Source organism: Zea mays, chromosome 3 (genome assembly GCF_902167145.1).
Source record: "Zea mays cultivar B73 chromosome 3, Zm-B73-REFERENCE-NAM-5.0, whole genome shotgun sequence".
Lineage (NCBI taxonomy): Eukaryota > Viridiplantae > Streptophyta > Magnoliopsida > Poales > Poaceae > Zea > Zea mays.
Window position 1 is genome coordinate 97,820,931 of NC_050098.1, and position 26,834 is coordinate 97,847,764.

The 26,834-nt window shown below is 42.9% G+C and overlaps 1 protein-coding gene across 1 annotated transcript; it reads left to right on the forward strand.

The window, feature by feature from the left end:
* The first annotated feature begins 22,222 nt into the window (after positions 1-22,222).
* On the forward strand, positions 22,223-26,319 carry LOC100501212 (WEB family protein). Its single transcript, NM_001195994.1, is given in 3 exon segments — positions 22,223-22,360; positions 23,010-23,214; positions 24,432-26,319. Coding segments are annotated over 2 exon segments (1,950 nt in total). The 5' UTR covers positions 22,223-22,360; positions 23,010-23,031; the 3' UTR covers positions 26,199-26,319.
* The last annotated feature ends 515 nt before the right edge of the window (positions 26,320-26,834 follow it).

Sequence of the window (26,834 nt, forward strand, 5' to 3'; positions counted from 1 at the left end):
GTAAAGATGTACCTCTGCCAGGTACCAAACTTTGGGTTTGAAATGATTAAGCTAAGACCTGGCGAGTGACTTGCACGAGAAGAGAGTCTCGGTGTAGTGTCTCTGTCTGAGTCGATTAAGGACCGTGTCGATGTAGGCCTGATGATCCAGGACCCTTTAACTGGTCACATGCCTCGTCATTGGTAAGCTTTGCCTCAGGCAGACTAATACTAGAATAAGATAACATGCAATGGGAGTGGAGAGATGGCGAGAGTAGTGTGTACCCTCCGTGGCAAGAGGCTGGACGGTGGTGTATCTGTACTCTCGGTTGGTGTGAACCTGATCTGGTCTTAAGAACCCCAGTGGCAAGTTGACACATGCAAGGGTTAAGTGCTACATATGTCATGTGATTGGAGATCCTCAGCTGAGTATAATCGATTCGGATCGTCGTAACTTCGTGGACATGAAGACTTGGTCACTAACTTACATGTAGCATTCCAGTAAAGATGAATGGTTGTTAAGAAATTGGCTAGTGCAGGTCAAGTGATTGAACTAGGGTAGAGAGAACTCTAGCTGCAGGTAATCTTACTTAACCTGACAATTAAAATTGGATTTTTAAGGATCCACTATTAGTAAGCATTTTTGCAAACAGAGTCATTGATTATTGATAAGCCTTACCTTGACTCCCTTAAAGCCAGCATATCCTTGAGAGTCTTTTACTTTGTCGGGTAAGTCTTGAGAAAGTACACTTCGTACTTAGGGCTTTGTCCCATGTTGTTTTAGGTGAAGAAGCAGCAAACTTTTGTTGCTTCTGTTCAAAGGTGGTACCAAAGGAAGAGAACCAAGACTAAAGCTGCGGGAGGAAAGGCCCTCCGTTAAAAACTTTTACTGTTTATTTGGGAGGGGGTTTTGCCTCCCATGTTTTGTAATAATAATACTCAGCACTTATATATTTTATTCTAGTCTGTAATTATATAACTCTGTCTTAGTTTTCAATAAAGTAAGTTATTGTAACTGCTTCCGCATCTCCGATGTATTGTAATGTCTGCATGACGGGTGAAACGCTCTTGGGAAGGTAAGGAATTCAGATACCGAACTTATCAAGTGATCAGGTGCACCTGTAGGGTTGTCTGAAGTCCGTGGGACAAGGACAACTGTAGGTGGGCCTAACGACTTGGGAGGTTCCGTCACACTATACAACATACACGTCGGCTTGCCTATTATTATTGCAATCTGAGACACAACCATACAATACAACATTTTCATAAACATACATATTCATACGTATATTCACATCATCGACCAAATCATATGAATCGTAAACCACAAATCTCCAACTCGCAACCACCATGCACTTACTTCCCAAATCATGAACACATACATGTCTCTTTCTTGTCTACGGACTGAAATCCAAACACAAACATTTCACACATATATATGTACCACATCTATATGCATGCCATCAACTGAATCGAAATTAGAGCAAGCCACAAATTAACAACCTGCCGGAATCGACTCGAATTGTGCATGCATGTCCATCGCTCTATGCTTTCGTCGAACACGAGGTGCGCAAGGCACGACATCGGTAGCGAGCTGCGAGCAGCGACACAATTCACAGGTTTAGTCATTTTATCAAACACATGGAGCGCAAAAATAGTGGGTGAGTAGGGTCTCGCCAAGGGTCACGGCATCACGTCGAGGCTGCACGGATCAGGTCATTGTTCGTTGCGGCGTTGCGTCAAGCAGCCAGCTCGCAGTAGGAACAACGAGGATGTGCACCATGGTTGGGAGTTCAATGGCTGGCGCTCGAGGGAGGTGACGTCCAAAGGCGGCACTAGCAGAGGCCATTGGTCGTTGCTGCTCTGTAGCTTAGGCAAGGGCGCGTGCGTCTAAGCTTCCGTGTTGGAGGTAGGGAAGGGGACGACCGGTTGTGGTAGCTGACGACGTGGCCTTCGGGGACGACGAACAATGCACACATCACAAGTAGAAACACACAGGGGAGACGCCATGGATCTGAGGGAGCTCATCCTAGAGGGGAGATGTAACACCCTGAATTTGGGGGTATAAAATTTCTTCTCTAATACCTACCAAATTTCGGTGTTACTCCTTTTCTCACCTCTATAGCTTTTCTCTTCTATTCTCTTTAATAGGATTTTGGGTTAATTATGGGAGAGATGTATTATTTTCTTTGGAATATTAAAACCTAGGGAAGATATGAATGTTTGCATCATGCTAAGCTTAAACTATATTTTTGGTTGATGCACAGGTTCGAAATATTTGAATTTGAATTGTGGTTTGGTTTGATTTGAATTCCCTAGAGAAAATAAAAAGAAAAGGAATTAGAAATTCAGAAGAAAAAGGAAAAGCCATTTCAGCCCAGTTGGCCCAGCTAAGCCCAGCCCACGCGCACCCGCTCCTCCCAGACAGCCGGGACCCGCCTATCGGCGCCGTGCTCGCGCCCGCGAGTCCCTACTCCCCCTCTCCCTCTGCCCCGGTGGGGCCGACCTGTTGGCGCCGGTTTCCTTCACGCACGCGCTTTGCTCTCTCTCTCTCTCTGTCCCACGGGCCCTGTCCGTCAACGTCGTTGCCCGTTCTCTCACGCTCATGCCTATGTCTCTACTCAGCAGGCCAGTCCTGTCAGCTCCGCCTTCCCCGCGAACCGCCACTGACCCGAGCGTGCCCGCATGCCGAGAAGACCGGCCACGTCGCTTGCCCACTCGCACCAGCTCCTTTTGAGCACCGCCCGCACCCACTTTCTCCATGTTCCTCATTTCGCCCACGCCCACTCTCTCTCGCTCTACCGCCACCGCTAGTGCCCGCCGGAGTAAAGCACTCGTCGTGTCGGCCATTCAAGACACCAGAAGTCGCGCCAAACCTTCCCAAGCATTGTCCCAAGGTGAAGAACTCGCTCTCGTGCTCAGTTTCCCTTAATTCTGCCCTGCCTTGGTCAATTTGTGCTCGCCAGAGCTCTGATGCGCTGGTTTGCCTCACCCGCGCGATGACCGGTCGATTCAGCCTCGTCCCGAGCCCCTGCTTTGGTCCGTAGTGTTCCCCCCTCGCCGGAGCTAGTCCTGACCTTAGCGTGCCTGATTCCCCCTCCCCGCATCCGGGATTCCTCACCAGAGTTACCTTGACCCGTTCGGAGCACCCCCTTCGCTGTTCTCTCGTCTCCAGTCTCATTCTCGTGGCCGGAGTCCCGCCAGTGAGTTCGCCGGGCCCTCGTCGCCGGTCCTAGCCAACTCTAGCGACCTCAAACCCCCTGGAGCCTGCACCCGCCCTGTCTCTAGTGACTTCGCCGCCGTGGGCAGAAGCAGCGCCGCCTGAAGCTATCAACCCCTTGGGTTTGATCTAAACCATCCAATCTCGACCCAGCAGTCCGGATCTTCGAATACCGCTTCGAGCACGCACTATGCCCTTGGATCCCATCTGTCGGTCGCCTGCGTCCCTTAGAGTTGAGCCCAACCGGTCAGCCCACATCCCATCCCCAGTCGCTGACCCCTCGGCCAGCCTGACAACACTTGCCTCGTGCGCGCCGCGCTCAGATCTAATCCTAGCCATTGATCTGTGATTGGGCGGGCGAGATCACCCGATACCCGTTCGTTTGGGAAACTTGTTAAAAGAACCCTTGACTTTTTAGAAAATAACTCGCGGTCCCATTTTAATGCGCTCAGGCCCCTGATTTCTTGCAGAGAAGCCCCTGGACTTTATTTTTATCACAAAAATAGGTCTAATTTAGTATTTTGAATTCCAAAACATATTTATTTCATATCTTTTGCATATGAACTCCAAATAGGGTGGTTCAAATTGCAAAATGATCATAAAATTATTCTCTACCTGTTTAAATTATTATTTTTCACTGTATGCATGTATTAATTTTATGTATAGGCTATAGGTTGATTTAAAGTGATGAAGAGTTTATTAAAAGGAAAACATTAATGGTAGTTAAGTGATTTAAAATTAATCTCAAGTAATATATGATCCCACCCCTGGAATAACTTTAGTAGTTCATTAAGATAACTATAGTTATGTGACCCACTGAGATAGACAATACTTAGAGAACCACCAACCTCTAGGTGTATTAACCTACCCTAGAACCTAGATTTCACTTTGGTGTTTATACTTTTCTTTTGAACTTATGTTCACTTGATTACACATGTTTGGTGTACTGTTTCTTTATCATTTCCCAAATGTGTTGAATGAATGATTGCTTTGCGTAGACAATGAGCAGTCCGAGGTTTTCTAGTGTGTTGCAGGAGACTTCCTTGAGCATCAACCTGGTGAAGGCAAGTGTCCTCTGACCCATTATGTCATATTTACTTTATAACTCACTATCATGCATTACATAATTAAAACCTAAGGATTGACTAGCTTTGTATTTACCTTGTCCTTGATTACCTTTTGGGTTATTATGGTTAGCTTCATGCTATTGCTTTACTTTAATTAACAAACATGATCAGAACATTTATGATACGATGATGTTATCTTGATTATGATGATGATATTATGATACTTTAGGGGACTTAGGCTATTTCCTTAGTACCTCTCCGTAAGGACCTATTTGTTGAGAGACCACCTGGGAAAACAGTACAACCATGAGGGTGGAATGGGACACATTTAGCTGATTAATTAGATGAAATTGAGGGTGTAGTTGGCTTTGTCATAGGGCCGTCAATGGGGGCCAGCGCATAGTTCTTGCTCTGCTAAGGGTGGGTGCCGAGGTTCATTTGATTTGGTTTTTTAGTCACCCACCTTAGGGAGGAGTACTGTGTTTGTACGACTTGCGAAACCTAACGAGCAACTGCACACCAGGGGAATCTTTGTAAAGGCTACGTAGTGAATCCTTGGCCATTCACCTCGGTAGTGAAGATCAGGTCTGTACAACCCAGGCTGGGAAGGGATCACGACTCATGGGTAAAGTGTGCAACCTCTGCAGAGTGTTAGAAACTGGTATATCAGTCATGCTCATAGTTAAGAGCAGCCTTGGGTCGTCTTTGATTAGAATAACTTTGGATATTTCTATGATGATGGTAAATAGTGATGATTATAATTGTGGCTTCTGTTATTTTCTCTTAGAGGGAGTACTTTTGGGTAATAACTTGGTTTTATTACTAAAACTTGGCTTTTCTACTAGTAATAAATATCTCACCAACTAAAAGCATCTGCTTTGAGCTTAACTCCACATACAGCTAGTCCACTTTAACCAAACGACACATTTGTTGAGTATTACTCACCCTTGCTTTAAAAACCACCCAACCCTAGGTTGTCCTCATTGCAATCAGTGCTCAGGAGAAGATGAAGGCAACATGGAGGACTTTCAGGAGTTTATGGACTTCGATGAGTTCTAGTCGTGTTTAGTGGCAAACCCCCAGTCAGCTGCCTGTGAAGGCCTTATCTTTCTACGTTTCGTATCCGCACTTTGATTATGATAATGGCTATGTTAAGGTAATGACTCTGTGGATGTCTTGGACATCTTGATGCAATAAAGTACTATTTTTGCTATTATTTTGAGTAATGTGTGATGATGTCCAACTATGTAATCGCTGTGTACGTGAGTTTCTGATCCTGACACGTATATGGTTCGCATTCGGTTTGCCTTCCAAAACCGGATGTGACAGGAGCTGCTCGCCTAAGAGGGTGCCATGAGGGAGGAGAGGAGGCTGGCTGGTGGAGCTTGGGCTCAGATGGGAGAGGTGTCCGAGGCGCCGAGCTCCATTGTAGGCCATGGACGGAGAAGGGAGAGAGGGGCATTAGCCATGGGGGATGGGCGCCATGGGGTCAAGCCGGATGGAAGGGAGGAGCTTGGGCTGGCCTTGGACCATGGGCACTCGGCGACCACCAGGGGAGAGAGATGGCAACCATGGTGGCTGGGAGAAGGCGACGACTTGGGGAGAGAAATGCAGACGGAGATCACGAGGTGAGGAGCGGCGGCCAGGGGTGGGAATGGGCATTTTCCCAAGTGCTTGATCTTAAATACTAGGTATTCTAGGGTTAGGATTTTAGATGGGCCAGATTGGATTGAAATGGGCCAACCCGGATGTCCCCAATTGGCTCCACAAATTAAATTCTAATTTATTTTCATTTATATTTGATTAAGCGTGTATTACCAAAATCCGAAACTTTGATTATTTACCTCGCGCATAATTTGGTTCGGTAACACGTACATCACAATCACAACAATTTAAGTGCTTCATAGAGGCAGGTTTATATTTCAATCTTTGTAGCAGAGTTCCAAAACAGTCATGATCGATCAGTTCAGACGAGATTCAAATTATTTGGCTCCATTTATTTTTACATCTGTAACTTGTGTCATCGAGTTCTATTAAATTTGTTTGGGACAAAAGTCACAAGACGAGATTGAGTTTCCGATTCATTTTACGATGGAGTCGAACAAGATTCAGACTTAAAATTTATTATACTCACTAAATAAATTGCTTAGGTTCTAAATTATTATTTAGCACGTAACGAACACCTAGGGTGTTACATGCAATAAGTATCGTCTACAGTATAAAAATAATATTTTATATGTTTGTCTCCACGACCTGCTGGAATTGACCTACAACTAGCTCTGACGATTCACCGGCTCTCTCCACCTATTCCCCGGTCAGGGATGTTCGACGTCCTAAGACTGCCCAACAGCACCCCTCCACAGGAGAGAAGAAAATCTGCCTCATGTCAGGTGAGCTTTAATCTCACATTATTTCATTAATATGTCATTTAACTTTAAAATTATTTTTCTAGTATAATTGCTTGATAACAATGTGTATTATGATACTATAAATATTGTATAATTTTTTAAAACTCTAAAACTGATGTAGAAAAGTCAAATAAGGGTAAAGAGAAGCTGAATAGAGGGAATGATTGAAGAGAAGATAAAATAAAAGAACGAATAGTTAACAGAGATGTATTGAAATATAAATAAAAAATACGAATGATATGATTAAAGCATCTCTAAGGGACTGTTTATTTTTTACTCTCTATTTAATACTCTACTAGTATAGTGCCCGTGCGTGGCGACGGCGCACAATTATTCAATAACATGTTTGAGCACAACGATTACATGAAAACGAATACATATATTAACAAAGTATAATTGTCTCATAAATTCTTTTGCCAACAACCAATAGTGTGTTGCGACGATGTACAATGATAATTGATAAGTGACTCTAGCAATTCACCTAAGGGCTTGTTCGTTTTGCTCTCAATCTGTGTGGATTCGGTGGGATAGAGTGAGTTTAAATTCCAAAACAAGTCAAAATCTTTCATAATTTTTTCCAATTCCATCTAATTCATATGAAAAAGGAATAATCGAACAAGACCTAAGTGGGTAATAGAAAAGCACACCAACGTGATGCCTACACATGAACTTCTAACATCTATTTCTGCAAGTCTTTAGAAAATTTACAGCTCATCTGGAATTTCAAAACACTATAAACTGTTCAGACTCTCTAAATCGGAGCACTACGTCATAGTTAAGACGGTTGTACTCATAGACATTTGGTGTTAAAATGGCAAGAGGATTTCCTTCAACAAGATTAAGGTTACTGTTTACAATAAATAGGCCATCCTGAAAATCATACACGCTGAGTTTAAATGACTCATAACTGAAACTAAGGGAAAAAGAACAAATAAATAACTCCAAGTACTACCCCATCCACAACACTTCGAGTGACTAATAACTTGTTCAGAAACAAAAGAACAATTCGAGTCATACCCAAAGCAGCTCGAGGAAGCCATCCACTAAAACAAAAAAGATTATAATATTAAAGAAATATTTGAATATTAAAAGAAACCAATACTCAAAGCAGTCAATTAAATAAAAGGGCCATTCCTGATACATTTTTTTGTTCTAAAAAAATAAGTAAAAATTCAAGGGTATTAAGTAGTGCTAGTCCCTAAGATCAACACAATAACATCGAATATTATTTTGGGCCTAGTATGAGTAACCTGTCAATCTAGGGAAACAATAAAAACACTGGAACCTACTTCTTCGACCTGCATTTCCTTGAATTCAAGGGGACTCGATAATAATGGACAATTCAGAAATTTACATACCATTTTATTTTCAACTAATATCTAAACTATTTAGGAAAACAAATTATGCTATAAAAATCAAGTATGAGAATTGAGAAAGTAGCACCTGACACAACTCTACTACAAAAAATGGTTGAAGTACCATACAGAATTCTTCACGAGAAAGATATAGTAAGGAGGGGACTATTAAGACTCCTCTACTCTTGAGATGATCTAATACATCATCATTCATGGGTGGCAACATCTAAAGGGATTCATAATCTCTCTCAAACCAGATACCCTAGCAAGGTAAAAATAGAAAAGATGAACCAATGCAATCCTTCTCCAATGAAGGATTTAGACTCGTTTTTATATTTTTATTATATAGTTGAAAAAAGAAAAGTTGATCCAATGCAATTCACATGTATGATCATCTACAAGTCAATGCACTCATAAGCCATCCACTATTGGCGCATACATCAATCATTGCCTATATGATACGTATGCTCTGATCAAGAACTGATTTCAAGTTAGTGACATAGTCGCTTATTGGAAATTCTGCTTTGGAGAAATGTGCCTGCAAGACAAATAGAATAAAAAAACGATTACCACATCACTGTGCATCAAATACTATCAAACTTAAAATACTGCTAAAGAAAGAACATTCTAGTCATATGTTCAACTCATTGTACCTGAAAGAGTAAGTTGGCTTTAACATGTGGATCATCAAGGTGGTGTTGATCAACTGGATATGGGACATTTCCGCTGATCATTCAATTCAGATTGTCCTAAATTAGCAAAGAGCATAAGTGCAAAAAATATCAAAACATGACAAAAACATATTCAGGGTGAACTAAGGTTAGAGTGCATTTTAGGAATTAGGTCTATGAATTTCAATTCATCTCCTTAATCAATACAATGACCTCATCTTCAGAAGAAGAAAAGTTGTTTTGACTTCAATCATCTGTGAACAGAAGTTGAATAATGCTTGTTTTCTTATAACAAATAAAAGGGAGAAAAGGACACCTCATTGTCTTCGTGCTTCAAGGGAAGCAAACAAGATCAAAAGATAAAGTTGGGTCGGTCAGACGCCTTTGTTGTACACTTAATACAGTAAAAAAGATAATAGAGTAGTAGAGATAGGTAGAGAGGATTCGAGAGGCTTACCCTGATGCAGTGGTGTACTAGTGGTTGCAGCTGAGGGCGATGATGTCGCGGTGCATCTAGCACACCTACATGTCCTGTCGATTCCACAATAGCGTCATCTACCATGTCGCCATCCGCACCTCCAACAGCCATTAGCCTCAAATCCTATTAGTTTGAAACAAAGAATGATAAAGACCAAACATTAGTGACCCAAGAGATCAAAGAATGCATAACCATATAAACAAATGAACCTTGAAGTCACAGTATTTCTTACAGTTGTTTTGGTCTCTGCTCTTTCCTATTATTAGCGCCCTGAGTCATGATGCTCTTGTACTGGATCTTCTACACAAAACATTTTCTCCTATATCCATGCAAGATTTTTTAATCCTGCACAAATTATTTCTAAAGTTGTTATACTAATGACATGTTTGGCATGGCTCTGCTCCACTTCAGAGCAGCTCTACTCCAAAACTCTGGGTGAAGCACCTCTGCTCCTATCTCATAACCAATAGCAGGTAAATAACTCCAAACTCCATGTCTAGATTGTTTTTTAGAGTTTTCATAGTAGTAAAAGTGTTACTCCAAAAATTTGTACTACAGCTCTAAAATTTTCATAGAGTTTACAACTCTAGAGTTAGGGTGTTTGACACACTCTGATCAGCTCCTCCTTGGAGTTTTGCTCTAGAGCCATGCCAACCACGCTCTAATTTTGGACTGAAAATAGGAGGCATAGAATAATAAAACCCAAAAGTTGTTTGTTGCTTGTATATAATATATTTCTATTGTCTTGAATATTCTGTTGCCTATCATGGAACCATGGAGTGGATTAAGTGTAGTATGTCCTCTGGCCTGTTGTCTGCACCAACTCATGATCGATCATGTATCCATCCGCTCCACCTGCATGTTTTGCTCCATCTGCATGGTGGCCAACATGGCTAGTGATTCACACCTCACCAACAAACTGAATGGTTTGCTTGATCTCATGCAACATGCAAAGGCTTCTCACTGAAAGGAATAAACATGGTTTAATGCAACATTTTCTTTTGTTTCAGAATGATGGCATATGGTAATCAAGCCTTTGGCTAGACCATGCTGCAAATATAATGTAGCCGAGCTGATTACCTTGTTCATTGTGAAGATCATGACAAATAGAAGGTCAATTAAGCTTATCACATGACTCCAATTGCTGATCAGCTCAACAATGACATATGGCAGGTAAGGTGTGTGGATTTATTTCACCACATAAATAGGATACACCTCTTTAGAAGGTTCTTTGAAAAATGTTTGCTGACAACGAAACACACAGGTGGTAAAGTCACACACATCAAGTCAGATGATGATGCATCTATCTTTGAGGCACTATGAAAATTGTTGGATTTGTGCAATGCCTAGGCTCACCATTAGAGTTTCATGTCTAGAGAGGACACAGAGGGTAGTGTGTTGTTCACCTTCTAGATTTTCTTCAACCACGGGCAACACATTTTTAGCTTAGATGAGGTTGTTGTCGTCTTCTAGTTCACTATCTTCCGTGTCGTTCTCAACCAATGCTTTATTCACAAACATTTGTTGAGTTTTCCTGTGCCAGCCTCAATTTCTCAGCCAGCATTGTCTCCAGTAGGATGTAAATCTGTTTTAGCAATGGGTTGTTCAGAGAGACTTTGAATATAATATGGATAAAATAAGTTATACTCGTCGGATCTTCGGATCACAAGTACAACACCATGTTCAATATACCATAGTTTAAAGGATGCAATAACACTCTTTATGTGCTCTTAAGAACAAGATGATAATATTTTTTAAAAACAAAAGAGAACAAGCTTACAATACATGTTTGTCGGGGACTTATTCTCAAATGCTATGAATTAAGAACAAGGCAACACAAAAATAGGTTAATGGTTAATGCCCTTCGTCCTTCGAAGCATTATTTCCCTAAGGATATAATGATCTTCGGACGAAGGTCATGAAGGACGTACCTTCATCATCACAGCATATATTAATGAAAGACGAAGCATATGAAACATGAGAAATAACATGAATAATCATATGACACCATTAATATATCTTTTATTATATAATCATGAATGAATAAGAACAACATTGAGTTACATTTGTACCTTCAGCTTGACAGAAGGCAAAGGTACAAGCGTGACGCACGAGCGAGTACAAGTCAGCGTGAACAGTACGGGGGTACTGTTCATCTATTTATAGGCACAGGACGCAGCCTGCATAAAATTACATTCATGCCCTTCATATTCACTATTGACTTAATAACAATCTGTCGAGGACTAGATAGCCTTTTCCTCCTTAAGTCGGTTCCTCTTTCTGCTACTGAGTCGAAGCTTCCTTGCGCGCAGCTTCGGCGCTGGTTCAACCTTCGTTCTGATCCTGCTTTCCATATTGTGTATAGCTTAATCCCGAGTCCGAAGGTTCCTGTACATATATTATGCTTGGGAAACATTGTTAATCATGTTTTGAGGACCTTCGGAAGACGAAGGCCCCCAACAGTAGCCCCTCGCAGTATTAATTTGTTATAATAACGAATTCAGACTGCGATGTGAACAAAGGCCTTAAGCCGAAGGTCCGAAAAAACATCTTCCCTTTGCTAGAATAGCAACAATCAATGACAGACGTGGCCCTCCAAGTTGCAGCGTGCTAGGCGTATAAATATGAACTCACACCGGCATCATTTGATACACTGTTTCTGCCATTTGCATTATTTTTCTCAAACTTTTAGCTCTTGCTTACTAGCTCTCGCTATATTTTCAAGATTCTTGAGCTTCGGTTTAAAGTCGCGTTTTCACCATGTCTGAGGAAAAAATGACCAAGGAAAAGAAGGTTGTTGCGGAGACGAAGCTGACTGAAGAGACAAAGCTGTTTGAGGAGAAGGCTGTGGATCCTTATATTGCTGGATTTATTGAATCAATGGCAAAGACAAACACAGAGAAGATTACTAAAGAGATATTGGAAGGTTTATCTGAAGATACTGGTGACAGCTATAGCTATGATGTGGAAAGTGGAGACGAAGATTCTGAAGATCGGCCCTAGCAGCCAAGCCATACAGTCTTCGGAAAATCAACGATTAAACAGAGTCATCTTGACAACATGAGAGGAAGGTACTTTCGAGACATGTCTATCGTGAGAGTTGGTGGAGACAACACCGCCCCTGCCCCTGAGGAAAATGAAGTTGTTATTTTCCGAAGCTTTTTCAAGGCTGGTCTCTGGTTTCCTTTGAGCAAGTTTGTAGTTGAAGTGCTGAAGATCTACCAGATCTTCCTTCACCAGATCACCCCTGAAGCTATAATGAGGATGGGGATTTTGAGAGCACCTAGAGGGGGGTGAATAGGTGATCCTGTAAAATTCAACAACTAATAGCCACAAAACTTGGTTAAGTGTTAGAATGGCTAAGTAGCGAGCTCTTGCGAACACACAAGTATCACAGAAAAACAATCACAAAAGACACGCGAGTTTATCTCGTGGTTCGGCAAGTATAACACTTGCCTACCTCCACGTTGTGGCGTCCCGATGGACGAGGGTTGCACTCAACCCCTTTCAAGTGATCCAATGATCAACTTGAATACCACAGTGTTCTTCTTTGCTTATCACTTTTCCCGTTTGCGAGGAATCTCCACAAGTTGGAGTCTCTCGCCCTTACAACAAATATCAAAGTGAAAGCACAAGAGTAAGGGTGGGAAGCAACACACACAAATCCGCAGTAATACGCACACATACAAGCCAAGACTTGAGCTCGAATGAAGCACAACTAGTTCACTACTAGAACAGAGCTCAAATCACTAACAAAGTCAATCAAGTGCGCGGAGACGGAGTGTGGAAGACTTAGAATGCTCAAAGTATGCTTGGGTCACTCCTCCATGCGCCTAGGGGTCCCTTTTATAGCCCCAAGGCAGCTAGGAGACGTTGGAGGCATTCTTGGAAGGCTAATCTTGCCTTCTGTCGGGTGGCGCACCGGACAGTCCGGTGTGCCACCGGACAACCACTGTTCATGTCCAGTGCGTGATTTCCTTCAATTCCTGGCGCAGCCGACCATTGCAACTTTGGGCTGGTTGGCGCACTGGACACTGTCCGGTGCACACCGGACAGTCCGGTGCCCCCAGCCGACCGTTGGCGCGAGCCACACGTCACTCGTGGATTGCGTGGCCGACCGTTGGCTCACCAGACAGTCCAGTGCACCACCGGATAGTCCAGTGAATTATAGTCGTACGCCGCCAAAGTTTCCCGAGAATGGCCAGTTCGTCGGAGACCAGCCTGGCGCACCGGACACTGTCCGGTGCACCACCGGACTGTCCGGTGTGCCAGACTATGCTGAGTCTTGGCTGCAACAGGCACTCTCTTCTAATCTTTTTCTTTTCCTGTTTCTAGCACTTAGGTAACTTCATTAGTACCCAAAACAAATGTACTAAGTCTAGAAACATATCTTCTTGTTGATTTGCACTTCATTCATCATTTGGCATATAATAACCCACTTAATATGTGTTGGACACTTAATCACCAAAATATACTAGAAATGGCCCAAGGGCACATTTCCCTTTCAGATTTTTGTCTGGGCTATGAGGAGTCAGGGGCTAGATCCAAGCGCGAAGTTCTTCTGCAGTATGCACGAACTCTTATATGAGACGAAGGCTACTGGTAAATAACAGTACCACAACAACTTCGGTTGTTATGGATTTATTGCTCGCCCCAACGCAAGCCACTTGGTGCCAACGTTTTGGAAGAGATGGCCTGGAGCCTAGATGGAAGAGTGGTTTTATATGAAGAATGATTTAAAGGCAAGGGAAGACATTAAAGAAATCATCGTGCGCCCCATCTGGTCCCGCTTCGGCCTCGGAAGGCCGAAAGTGGAAATTTATGATACTGTCGAAGCGTGTCAGCGGGCTTTCAACACTGTCTGCTCCTTTATTGGCACAAGAGATTTGATTCAAGAACATATAGCCTTCAGGGTATGGCCGCTTGTGGAAAGCTAGGAGATGCCGAAGGAGACCGCCACTAATTCTAGTGATGGTGGTCTGGTCCGACTGAAATATACCTTCAGATTTAGGGAGAAGTTTGATGAGCCAAACGACGATTGGCTGAAGTGTATTGAAGCTACCAGCGATGAGTTGCTTGGAGCTTACTCCAAGGCCGAAGATAATGCTTTGTCCATAGCCTTCGGAGGTCAGAGGAAGAAAAGACTGAACAGAGTTTTTGATGCGATCGGCTTCATATACCCCGATTACCGCTACCCACTGCGAGGACAGGAGAAAAAGAGGAAGATTGCTGCTTCGGTCACCCCAACTGAGCCTGTGTCGAAGAGAAAAAAGGTGAAGGTTCTGACCCACCGGCCGCGTTACATTGAACCGGTCGTGGTGCCTGAATTTGGCGCTGGGTCCACTCCAGCAACCGAAGCAACACTGTCTGCTTCGATTACACAGAGCGCCGAAGAGCCGACTGTAATGCCGAAGACGCATACAGTCAAGGCAGTCGAAGATAAGATTGATACGGCTGAAGGGTCAAAGGCTGAAATGATGCAAGTGCCAAAAATTCTGAGCCCTCCGACAGAGGCAACACTGCCGAAGGTGCAAAAGACTTCTGCTGCAACTCCTAAGAGGAGGAGAATGGCCAACATGCTGGATGCTATGCTGGAAACTACGAAGGCGCTGAGCCCTGCTCCTGCAAAGAAAGTTGCTCAAACTGAAGCCAAATCATAGGCCGAAGCAGAAACCGGGCAAGCAGAAGCCGAAGCTACACAAGCTCAAGCTGATGCCGAAGCTGGGCCTTCAGTGCCCACCAAGATGGAGCCTGCTAATCCAAAGGAAAAAACGATAGAACAGATTGCATCTGAAAAGATCGAAGCTTCTGCTCCCGAAGCTTCGAACAAAAACATTGACTACATTATTCGTCATGCTTCAGGAAAAGAACTATCCCAAGAAGAAATGCTAGAAGCACGACACTATGCCCAAAAATTGAAATATTCGAAGGGGGCGTTAGTGTTCAATGGTAGTGACGAAGAAGATTTTCTGTACTGTCTCCCGGATAACAAAGAAATATCCGTTTACCAGGAGATAGGTAAAAGCATCGGATTCCCGAAGCTGGAAGACGGCCTTTTGATTTTATCAAAGGATGAACTTGCTGACAGCCTAGCATACAATAGCATAAAGGTATAAAAGTTAACTTTGAATTTAAAAAATGAGGTATTTCATTTGTCATACTCAATTCTCTCCTCTTGTAGGGCTTGATTCTTAGTAATGCCCTTAGGGCACAGAAAAATATTGAAGAGGAAGGCTATACGATGGCTCTGAACAACCTTCGTTCAGAGGTGATCGAATTGAGAAACGAAGGTCTTGAGAAAGACAAAATCTTACTTTCTATGGTTAACAAAGTTAAAGAAGACGAAGCTAGTTTCAAAGCTCAGGCCAAAGCCCAAAAGATTGAAATTGAAGACCTTCGGAGGCAACTGGCTGAAGCTAAGGAAAAATGCGCACTCGCAGAAGTTAACCGAGAAATCAGCGAATATTGGAAAAATCATTTAGAGAAAAATGTTGAAGAACTTCGCACAGCCAAGGAAAGATACTTTGAAAAATCCTTGGATTGTGTGAAGAAAATAAAAGATAGTTTCGCCAAAGTGGGTGCCTATTCTGACAAAGAAAACTTCATACGAGGTGATCCCGAAGGCGTTATTGAATGGATAAGTGGAGAGGCCGAGACCTTCGAAGAAATTTTAAGTGATCGCGGGGATGTTTGTGCGTTTTCCGGTGCGCGGGGAATTTCAGCCATCTTGGAGAAGGCGGGATGCGACCATATTAAAACCATAGCCCAGACCAAAGCTACCTTCTCCATAGATGATATGAAGGATCCTTTAGCTGAAGCAACCTTGATGGGCAGAAAATTCTATAATGATGTCTGGGTGAATGGTGGCCGAGAGATGGCCCATGAAATTATAAAGAAAAGTGAAAAAGACACCCATGACGCCCGAGTAGAAGCAAGACAAGCTGAAGAAGTTGCAGAGCGCGAAAAGCGTATAGGTAATATCTTTTGATTTTCAGATTTGGCATTTGTTTTTGTAGCTTCGTACTAATTATTTTTTCCCACTTCAGCTGAATTATCTCCGTCGCCGGAACCGTTCGATCCTCTGGCTGATCCAAAAATGAAGGAAGTGCTGGAGATCATTAATATGGCTGAATCTATTGTTGATGAAGTTGTTAACAAATTACTGAACGAAGTTGCAGAAAAAGTCCTTAAAGAGGAATAGCTCTTATTGTAAAAACATTTTGAAATGGTCAATGTATGAGACACTAGAATAGACATTGTACTTTTATTGTAACAAGACTATAATATTTGATGTGTGTAGCTTTGAATCAAATATGTAAATTATTGTAATTCATTTCTTTGCGATGCATGAAACTTTACATACATACCATTTTTGAGCCTTCGACGAAAAAAACCTTCCCTTCTTTTCATGCTTCGTAAAGAAAAAGATCCATGCTTCGTAAAAATATCCATGCTTCGCAAAGGGGGATCCCTTCTTTTGTGACAAGGCTGATGAAGCTATATTTCCCGAAGCTTACTTCGTGCCTTAGCACATTTTCATTTTTACGAAGCATTCGCCGAAGCTTACTCCGTATTTGATTCTCGTGTCATTGATGCGATATGATGTATGATGTGATGCTATGCGGAATGATGTGATGATATGATGCAAAATGATACTAATGCCGAAGACACACACCCACACAACCACACTGGAATACACAAACTGTGCATCCCCTTAGGAACGACTTTTGAGCTTCTTCACCGTTTATTTTTTGGTGTTCACCGTTTATTTTTCGGTGTAAGTTCTGCATCCCCTTAGGAACGTCTTTTGAACTTCTTCGCCTTCTATTTCGGCGGTACAAGTTCTGCATCCCCTTAGGAACGACTTTTGAACTTCTTCGCCTTATATTTCGGCGGTATTTGGCTCTGCATTCCCTTTGGAACGACTTTTGAGCAAAAAAACTTACGTTGCGCTCCCTTAGGAACGACTTTTTGTAGCTTCGACAATTTTAGCTCTGCATTCCCTTAGGAACGTCTTTTGAGCACAAAACTTACAATGCGCTCTCTTAGGAACAACTTTTTGTAGCTTCGTAACTTTTGAACTTCGTAAATCTGTGAAGAAGATATATTTCATTCTGATAGAAGCAAAATCATTACAAGAAATTAAAACTAAATTTACATTGCTTGTTCCTTATTAAAAAGCAAAATGGCATAGAACATAAAAGTATTTCAGAGGCAGGATATCGCTCAGTATATGTGCTTTGATTCTGGCACAGTACTGTTGACTGTACAAGCTTCGGATTCCTCTCTAAATTCACATTGCTGTTGGGAATGCTGGCGCCCTTCTGGCTGCTGGCTTCGGGAATAAGTAAGTTGCAGTGGTGGAGGCGGTGGGGGCTGAGGCCAAGAAGCCTGTGAATGACTTGCCGAAGCAACAGAAGCTGCAGGATGATTGCCCACATATTCTGGTACGTAGGGAGAATGGCACGAAGCAGTGTGCAAGACCTGCTTCGGCTGATTCTGTCGAGCTTCGGCTTCGGTGATCTCCTTTTGCTTCAGAATAGTGATTTAGCACATTCTTGTAGTATGGCCCTTGTCCTCACCACAGAATAAGCAATAGATCTTCCTAGGCTGATCCCCATATCTTCCTTTGAAGCCCTGGCGCCTCTGCCCCTTGGAGCTGGCGGCCTGAAGGAGCTTTGCTGCTGTCCCGAAGACTGTGAGGTGTGCTGCGACCTCTGAAGCTGGCTTCCTTTGTCATCATTCTGACTGGAGCTGTGGATTGATCTGACGTGCCTAGGGTGGACTCTCTCTCTGAAGCCCCTAGTCATCTCAGAAAATCTGTAAGCTTCCTCCCTTCTTTGTCAGAAGTCATTGTCAGCCCGGATGTACTCATCCATTTTTTGAAGCAACTTCTCCAGAGTTTGGGGAGGTTTCCTGGCGAAGTATTGGGTCGTAGGTCCTGGCCGAAGACCCTTGATCATGGCTTCAATGACAATTTCATTGGGCACTGTGAGCGCTTGTGCTCTTAGTCGCAAGAACCTTCGGACATACGCCTGAAGGTATTCCTCCTGGTCTTGTGTGCACCGGAACAATGCCTGAGCTGTGATTGGCTTCGTCTGAAAGCCTTGAAAACTGGTAACCAGCATGTCCTTGAGCTTCTGCCACGACGTGATTGTCCCTGGCCGAAGGGAAGAATACCATGTCTGGGCCACGTTTCGGACTGCCATGACGAAGGACTTTGCCATGACAGCTGCGTTGCCTCCGTATGAGATATTGTTGCCTCATAGCTCATCAAGAATTGCTTTGGGTCCGAGTGTCCATCGTACATGGGTAGCTGAGGTGGCTTGTAGGATTGTGGCCATGGGATAGCCTGCAATTTTGCTGCCAGAGGAGAAGCATCATCAAAAGCAAAGGTACCATGATTAAAATCATTGTACCATTCATCTTCGTTGAATGAGCCCTCTTGACGAAGCTCCCGGTGTTGGGGCCTTCGGTCGTGATTATCATGAGTAAGATGACACACTTCCTCAGTGGCTTTGTCGATCTTCTTCTGGAGGTCGGCCAGCCGAGCCATCTTCTCCTTTTTCCTTTGCACCTGCTGGTGAATGATTTCTAGGTCTCTGATCTCCTGGTCCAACTCTTCTTCCTGAAGTGTTGGACTGGTGGCCTTCCTCTTTTGGCTTCTGGCCTCTCGGAGAGAGAGAGAGTGTGTCTTGGTTTGTGTCCAGTGGCTGCAGTACAGCCCCTGGCGCTGTTATCTTCTTCGGCAGCATGACGAAGGTTGATGCTTTGCCGAAGGTTGTGGAAGTGAGTACACCGGAGGTGGGCGCCAATGTTGGGGACTTGTTCTCAAATGCTATGAATTAAGAACAAGGCAACACAAAAATAGGTTAATGGTTAATGCCCTTCGTCCTTCGAAGCATTATTTCCCTATGGATATAACGATCTTCGGATGAAGGTCATGAAGGACGTACCTTCATCATCACAACATATATTAATGAAAGACGAAGCATATGAAACATGAGAAATAACATGAATAATCATATGACACCGTTAATATATCTTCTATTATATAATCATGAATGAATAAGAACAACATTGAGTTACATTTGTACCTTCGGCTTGACAGAAGGCAAAGGTACAAGTGTGACGCACGAGCGAGTACAAGTCATCGTGAACAGTACGGGGGCACTGTTCATCTATTTATAGGCACAGGACGCAACCTGCGTAAAATTGCATTCATGCCCTTCATATTCACTATTGACTTAATAACAATCCGTCGAGGACTAGATAGCCTTTTCCTCCTTAAGTCGGTTCCTCTTTCTGCTACTGAGCCGAAGCTTCCTTGCGCGCAGCTTCGGCGCTGGTTCAACCTTCGTTCCGATCCTGCTTTCCATATTGTGTACAACTTCATCCCGAGTCCGAAGGTTCCTGTACATATATTATGCTTGGGAAACATTGTTAATCATGTTTTTGAGGACCTTCGGAAGACGAAGGCCCCCAACAATGTTGAATTGCACCATGTTTAGAATAAACTTTTTCATCAAGACCTTTGTATTATGTCGCAGGTGGCACTCTTCAATTCAGCAGGGTAGTGATATTTCACCTAATTATATGCATTTGCTGCTTTCAAAAACCTCTTCATGAAGACATAAGGTGTTGGAACAGACATGTTGAATTGAAGCATGTTCAGAATCAACTTTTTCTGTTCAAACAACAGATTTCAACCCTTAGCCAAAAATGAAAAATAAATCACTATAAAATAAAAGACAACATACAAGGGTGTGCAAAACAGGGAGAAATTATCTGAAAGAATTGACATGGTGCACTGATGTAGTCATGTAGAAAGGATATAATTGCATTTTTGCAATAATAACCATTTTATGCTTCAAGCAAATGTTATATTTACTCACTAAGGTAGCATATATGGATATCGACATGAACAAGTGTACGCCTTCTTCTAAAAAGAAGAATGTGCAAGGATATGCAGAAGTGGGAGAAATAATTCAAAAGATTACAAATTGACCCAAGTTTGTCATGCTCCACTTGTGTAGAAAGGATATAAAGATCTGTTTCTGCAGTAAGCAAATGTTGCTTATTTGCCGATGTAGCATGTATGGATCATAATATGTGATCATTGTACATTTCGATAATGCAGTATAAAAGAAGATCATACATCTTTTTGCTTATTTGACATACTTGAAATTCTAAATAAAAAATGTAACATTCTTATCTTAATTAATATGAACCTAAAGTTCTAAATGAACTTACTTAGTTCCAACACTTGATTCTTCTTTTTTCTCCTAGCAATTACCTGCAAGGAACATAATGAAGGTCATCGGCAGACTCGGCCAGAGCTTTTCTTTGTATCCACTATGGGTCGTGCAGACTCGGAACCTAGCAGCAATAAATGAATTTAAGATGGCCCCCATCAACAATACGTGGTGGCTTCCCAGCAGATGTGAAATTCATAATACACACATACCACAACCAGTATTTCACACCAGCATGAATTATAAACACAGTATTTACATATACTAATAACATTTAGAAAGTCATATTATACAAACATTATTGCGAATTAAATAACTATATAATCACATTAAAATGTGACCAAAGAACAATTCACATACTTTGCGAAGAATAGTCAGGTCACCCTTGAGATCCTTGATCTACTGGGTAGGTATAAGAAAATAGTTAGCTCACCTTGATATGTGCGACCACTTATAGCTACAATCACTAAACATCATCTAAGTACTCATAGCGCAGGTGTGGGAGCGCAATTCCAACTAAAAGGATGCAATGCACGGCTTTGTGTCTGCTACAGAAATGACAATAACAAATCCGCTCACCCTCCAATGGCGTCGAGGAGGACGGTGTCAGAACCCTTGGCCGCGTCGAGCGTCTCATCGGGGAGCAGCACACCGATGGCGTCCAACGCTGAGCCACCCATCAGCTTTCCTGGAACCGGTGGTCGATTCCTACGTCGGGCGTTAGGAAGCAAACAAGGAGGGTCATGATCCTGCTACATGTTCATGCCTAAGAGTTCAAGGGCTAAGGCACCAAGCATTGTATGGTGACGAAGCAGCTTACCTTTGAGGGCGTTGGCGAGGGACAACACGTCCTTGGCGACGGCGACCACCTCCAGCTGATGCTGTCTCCGGGGAGGAGCGTGATGTTGTAGCTCCTCGCCGTCGCGGAGCACCGGAAGCCCGCAACTTTCAGACGCGGTCATGCCCCCACGCCGTCGACGCGCCGACTGGAGATGAATGGGGTTTTGAGCGGCGTGGCTTGCAGAACCGCCACCATCACGTCTCTTGCTTTCAACCCTACACGTGTGGGCGCGTGGGATCTAGGCCCGGCGTAGACGAGCAGGGTGGGTCCAGTTGATGCGTGCGCGGGCGGTGGCGTCGTAGCCCACGCCGGAGAGAAACAATAGTTGTGCCGTCTTTGTCGGTGTCGGGCGCGGACAAGGTGAGTTGGGGGTGGAGGCATCACACGTTGTGTCCGCCAGTGGGGGAGGGGGCGGCGAGATTTCCGAGGGGTGGGTAGCGGGGAGTTGGGGGTGTTGGCGCGCCATTACAAGAGAGGGAGGACGCGAGGGCTACTGGAGCGGCGCGGACACGATGACGTCGTGCGAGGACGGCGCAGACGCGATGCGGGGACGGGGCGGGGACGTGGTGATGTTGGGTGGACGTCCTCGGTAGATACATATGATGTAGTAGAGATTTACTTTTTTATAAAGTTTACAGTTTATGTATAACATCTCACTTTAACGGACTCTATTTAGTTAGAGTGGTTAGCTAAGTTTAACTAAAGAGAGCCAATTTTAAAAACTGGATAGTTTGGTGAGTTAGATGGCTAATATATTAAAGAGTTATTTGTTGTTGAGTAATCAAAATTTAGCTTGATAATCATTTGGTTAGAGTAAACCTAAACCAACTGTGTTCATCGGGTCCTCCCCCGCTCGTGAGTTGTGAACCGGACCCATCCCAATTCCTTGTCGAGCTCCTCGAAACTACCACCGCCCCCTCGTTTTTTTCACAGCTTCACCCGACGAACACGGCACCACGAGCCCCGCACGGCCGCAACCCACCCAGATTTAGACTCTCCCACCGCGGCTGCATATCTCTCCCCCACCCGCACTCCGGTCGTCCCATTACCCTCTGGCATTGGTTGTCGATTTCTTCGTTCGTGCTTGGTAAGAACTCCCCAAATTGCTGATTTTGCTCCCATTTTGTTTGTAGAATCGTCCCTTTACACTAAGGCCTATAACCGGAATCTTTGCCTATGCTTCAACGCCCCGATTCGTCTGGTTTCGTTGTGGATTTGTTCTCTGCGTGGTGGGGCTATTGCAAATGTAAAGCTTGTTTTCTTTTGTGTGTGGTTCAAGTTCAACTGAACCCCCCTCCACCATAATATGCACACCGAGAAAGGCCATTGTTGTTGCCATAATATTGTATCAGATTGTCATGGGTGAAGCTCTACACTGTGGAATGTTTAAGCCCTAGATTGAATCTTGTTTCTAGGATCCATGGGGTGGGGAAGAGCAGAAAGGTTGGGAGCAGGCGTGTTGTTTTTTGTGCTGCATGTAATCCAGGATTCACTGGTTTTCATCAAGGATTTGAATGTCACTAACCTGTCATACTGGTGACAACCAATTCCTGGTATTATGGCTCAAATATGCGATTTTGAAAGGTCGAGAAACCATAGATTATTATTTTCTTCATGCTGCCTAGTAATTTCTTCACTCCATTTTTTATCATGTTCAACTTCATTATTATTGACTTCACACCCCAATGACTTTCCTACCACCATCTTTGTTTTAACTCATTTTTTTCCTGTTGCAGCTTGCGTAAAATATTTAAATAAATGAAGGCAAATATGGGCACAAAAGCTCGTCCACCATCTGCTGATGCAGAAAAAGGGGAGATTGGCGAAATAGATACAAGGGCTCCAATTCAATCTGTTAAAGCTGCAGTGAGTTTATTTGGTGAGGTCCGCTTTTCATCTGACAAATCAGCTGAAAGAAAGCCCAAGGCTCCTCAAACAGAGGTAATCAAACATTTTTCTTTATCAAAGCTGTTCCCCCTTCTCCCCTTTGTTTATCTCTATTTTAGACCTGAGTATGTCCTGACAATTGGATGGGATGGTTACTCAAAATGAGAAAATCATGGAGACAGGGCATAAACAATTGCACTGCGGTAATTAATATTGCCACTGTGGAACGAACCTTAAAATAGATAGGACTAGAATACATAAAAAAACTACGTGCCCTGATATTCTCTCTTTTGTTTGCTACAGTTGATTTGTCAGACTTAACAATTTCACATTTGTGTTATGTTTTGGAAGCTTTCTGGAAATTCTGCAGAATAAAACACTCTCACCTGGGTCGGACAACAATATCTATACCCGTGTCCATCTATCACTTGGGGACACTACTACTCAAATCTGAATTGACCTTTACCCTCTTATTTTCTTTACATCCATTTGATATAAAGAGGATTTTTTTTATAATACGAAATATTATGAATTTACAGATTGTAGAAATGTAGAAGTCTTATGAACAAAGACGACTGCCTTGCATCTCATTAGTGAAGCAACACGCTTTTTAATTATTGTTTATATTATTTCTTCAGTTTTCTTACAAATGGGAGTGCTGCATGGTCTGAACAGTAGTTGGATTCTTGAATCCATTACTTTGCAATCGCTAGTTCAATTGAGAAAAGAAATGCTTTTAGATCAAGCTGGTTTACTAATTTGTTTTCGTAGATTGCGAATAGACAGTATGATGGAGGAATATCAAATACTATTAGAAATAGTTTGAACAAGTGTTATGCATACAGATAATTAACATTCCTTGAACAGAGGAATAAATGCCAGTGCTAGATTGTTGTCCAATTGAAGGATTAAAATTTTCCAGTGAACCTCACTATTCTCTACCACAGTTGCTGAACTGGAACCTGCTATTACAACTCTACTATTTTTCCTTCTACCAATTACAACTCGAGGAGCAACTTAACTGTCTTTCAACTTGCAATTTTAATCTTATAGCCGGATATCCCAATATGTTTTCTGTATTTAGGGAACATATTTAATGACTTAATTGCTTCTCTATGTTTTGCTCCTTCAGTTTGTACCTATAATGATACATTGACATAGGTCACCTGTCATATCAACTTTAAGACTGTCTATGTAACCTGAACGATTACATGCCTGTTTCTCAATATATGCTTCTGATGTTTTGCATCTTTTGGAATTATGTTTACCAGAGGGTTTTAGCCAAGGAGACAGAGTTGCACATGGCCCAGAAAGAGTTGAATAAATACAAGGAACAGCTCAGTAATGCTGAGACAACGAGAGTACAGGCTCTCTCTGAGCTAGAGAAAGCTAAAAAAACTGTTGAGGAGCTAACAGCCAAGCTGGATCTGATTAACAAGTCCAAACAGTTGGCCATCCAGGCAACAGAGGATGCAAAGACTCAAATCAAGCAGCTTGAAGGTGGCAGCACAAGTGAAGGTCTAGGAACAGATGGTGCTCTGAAGCAGGAACTGGAAAGTGCAAGGGAGCAGTATGCTGTTGCTTTGGCAGACCTTGATGCAGCAAAACAAGAGCTTAGAAAGCTCAAGAAGGATTTTGAAACATCTTTGGATATGAGGTTGTCTGCTGCCCAGCAGGAAGAGGAATCACTGCATACAACTGAAGCCAACATAGAAAAAGCTAACCAACTTCGTAGTGAGATTGCCGAAATTCAAGAATCCCTTATGCATGTTAAGGCAGCTACCGTGCAAGCACACGAAGAAGAGGCACAAATCCTTGCTGAGAAGGATGTTGCTAGGACCACGTATAAACAAGCTTTGGAAGAAACACAGAAGAAACTTTTGTCTTTGAGGAATGATTTTGACCCTGCTGCCTACGATAGTCTGAAACAAAAACTAGAACAAACCAATTCTGAGATCGCATCTATGCAAAAAAAAATAGAAGAGGCTCGGGCTCGGGATTTAGAGTCTGTTGCCGTTGTCAGCACAGAGTTGGATGATGCTAAGGAAATGTTGCAAAAAGTAGCAGAGGAGAAAAGTTCTCTTCGAAGTTTGGTGGAATCACTGAAAGTGGAATTGGAAGCTGTAAAACAGGAGCACAATCAGCTCAAAGAGAAGGATACAGAAACCGAATCTATTGTCGGAGATTTACATGTCAAGCTTCAGAAATGTAAATCTGAGCTGGAGGCTGCTGTGGCTGCTGAATCAAAAGCTATGTCAGCTTCTGATGACCTAATGCTGGCCCTTCAGCAACTGTCCTCGGAGTCAAAGAATGCTTTGCAAGAAGCTGAAATGATGGAGAAGAGTGCAGCAGAGCTAAGAGAGGAAGGCGAAAAAGCTCGGGTTGAACTAGCAGAAGCCGAACAAAAGATGCAATTGGCTTTAAAGGAAGCAGAAGAGGCTAAAGCAGCTGAAGCAAGAGCCCTTGATCAGATCAAGCAACTCTCGGATAGAGCAAGTGCTGCTAGATCCTCAACATCCGAGTCTGGAGCAATTATCACAATTTCTAAAGAGGAGTTTGTATCTCTCAGCCGAAAGGTTGAGGAGTCAGAGAAGTTGAGTGATATGAAAGTTGCTGCTGCTATGGCTCAAGTGGAAGCCATCAGAGCCAGTGAGAATGAGGCAATCAAGAAACTAGAAACTGCCCGCAAGGAAATGGAGGACATGGAATTGGCAACAGAAGAGGCCCTAAAGAGGGCAGAGATGGCTGAGGCAGCCAAAAAGGCTGTAGAAGGTGAGCTCAAGAGATGGCGCGAGAAGGAGAAGAAAACCGCAGAGGCTCAGCCGTCGGCAGGGGCAGAAGAACTTGGAAGTGGATCGCCTCCTGTACCTCAGACTTCAGCTGGGAAAGCTTCTGAGAAGAACGACGGGCATAGGAACAGCAGAACGCTACTGAGGAGGAGCTTCATGCTGCCAAACATCACGAGCATGTTCCATAAGAAGAAAAACCAACCTGGCAGCAGTTCTCCCTCCTACCTTCCTGGGGAAAAATCTGTGTAATCTATAGGAAGCTCTTGTCTGTGAATTGAAATTTCCAAACTTGAACGCATGCTTTTACATTATAATCTGTATAAAACCGTGTGCTTCCTTGCGCCTTGCAGTAAATTTCTGACATAATTTTAAATTTCCCTGTATCCCTATTTTTCGTCACTTCCTGGACTTCCGGATGAGTGCATGAACACTAAAATGGCAGCTGACAAGTCAGACGGTCCAAACATGTGGCCTGAATAGGGGTGATAATGGATTGTGATCTAAATTTTTATTTATAATTTGTTAGTCCAACTATGTGGCTTGAATAGGGGTGGTAATGGATCACGATCTAAATGTTTTTTCACAATTTATTAGAGCTTTAAAAATATTTTAGTTAAAAAATAAATAGAAATAGAGTCTCTAAATGTTTTTTCACAATTTATTAGAGCTTTAAAAATATTTTAGTTAAAAAATAAATAGAAATAGAGTCCGATTCTAATTTGATTTGATTCTTAAAATTTATAATGTAAAATTTAGAGCCCATTGTCACCTCTAGGCTTAGTCGGTCTACGCTCTGATGGTCTGTGATCAGTTTAATTTAGACGATGGTCTTTATCTCGTGCGTGGTTATCCTAACATATCGTGAGAATCTATTGGATCTCATTT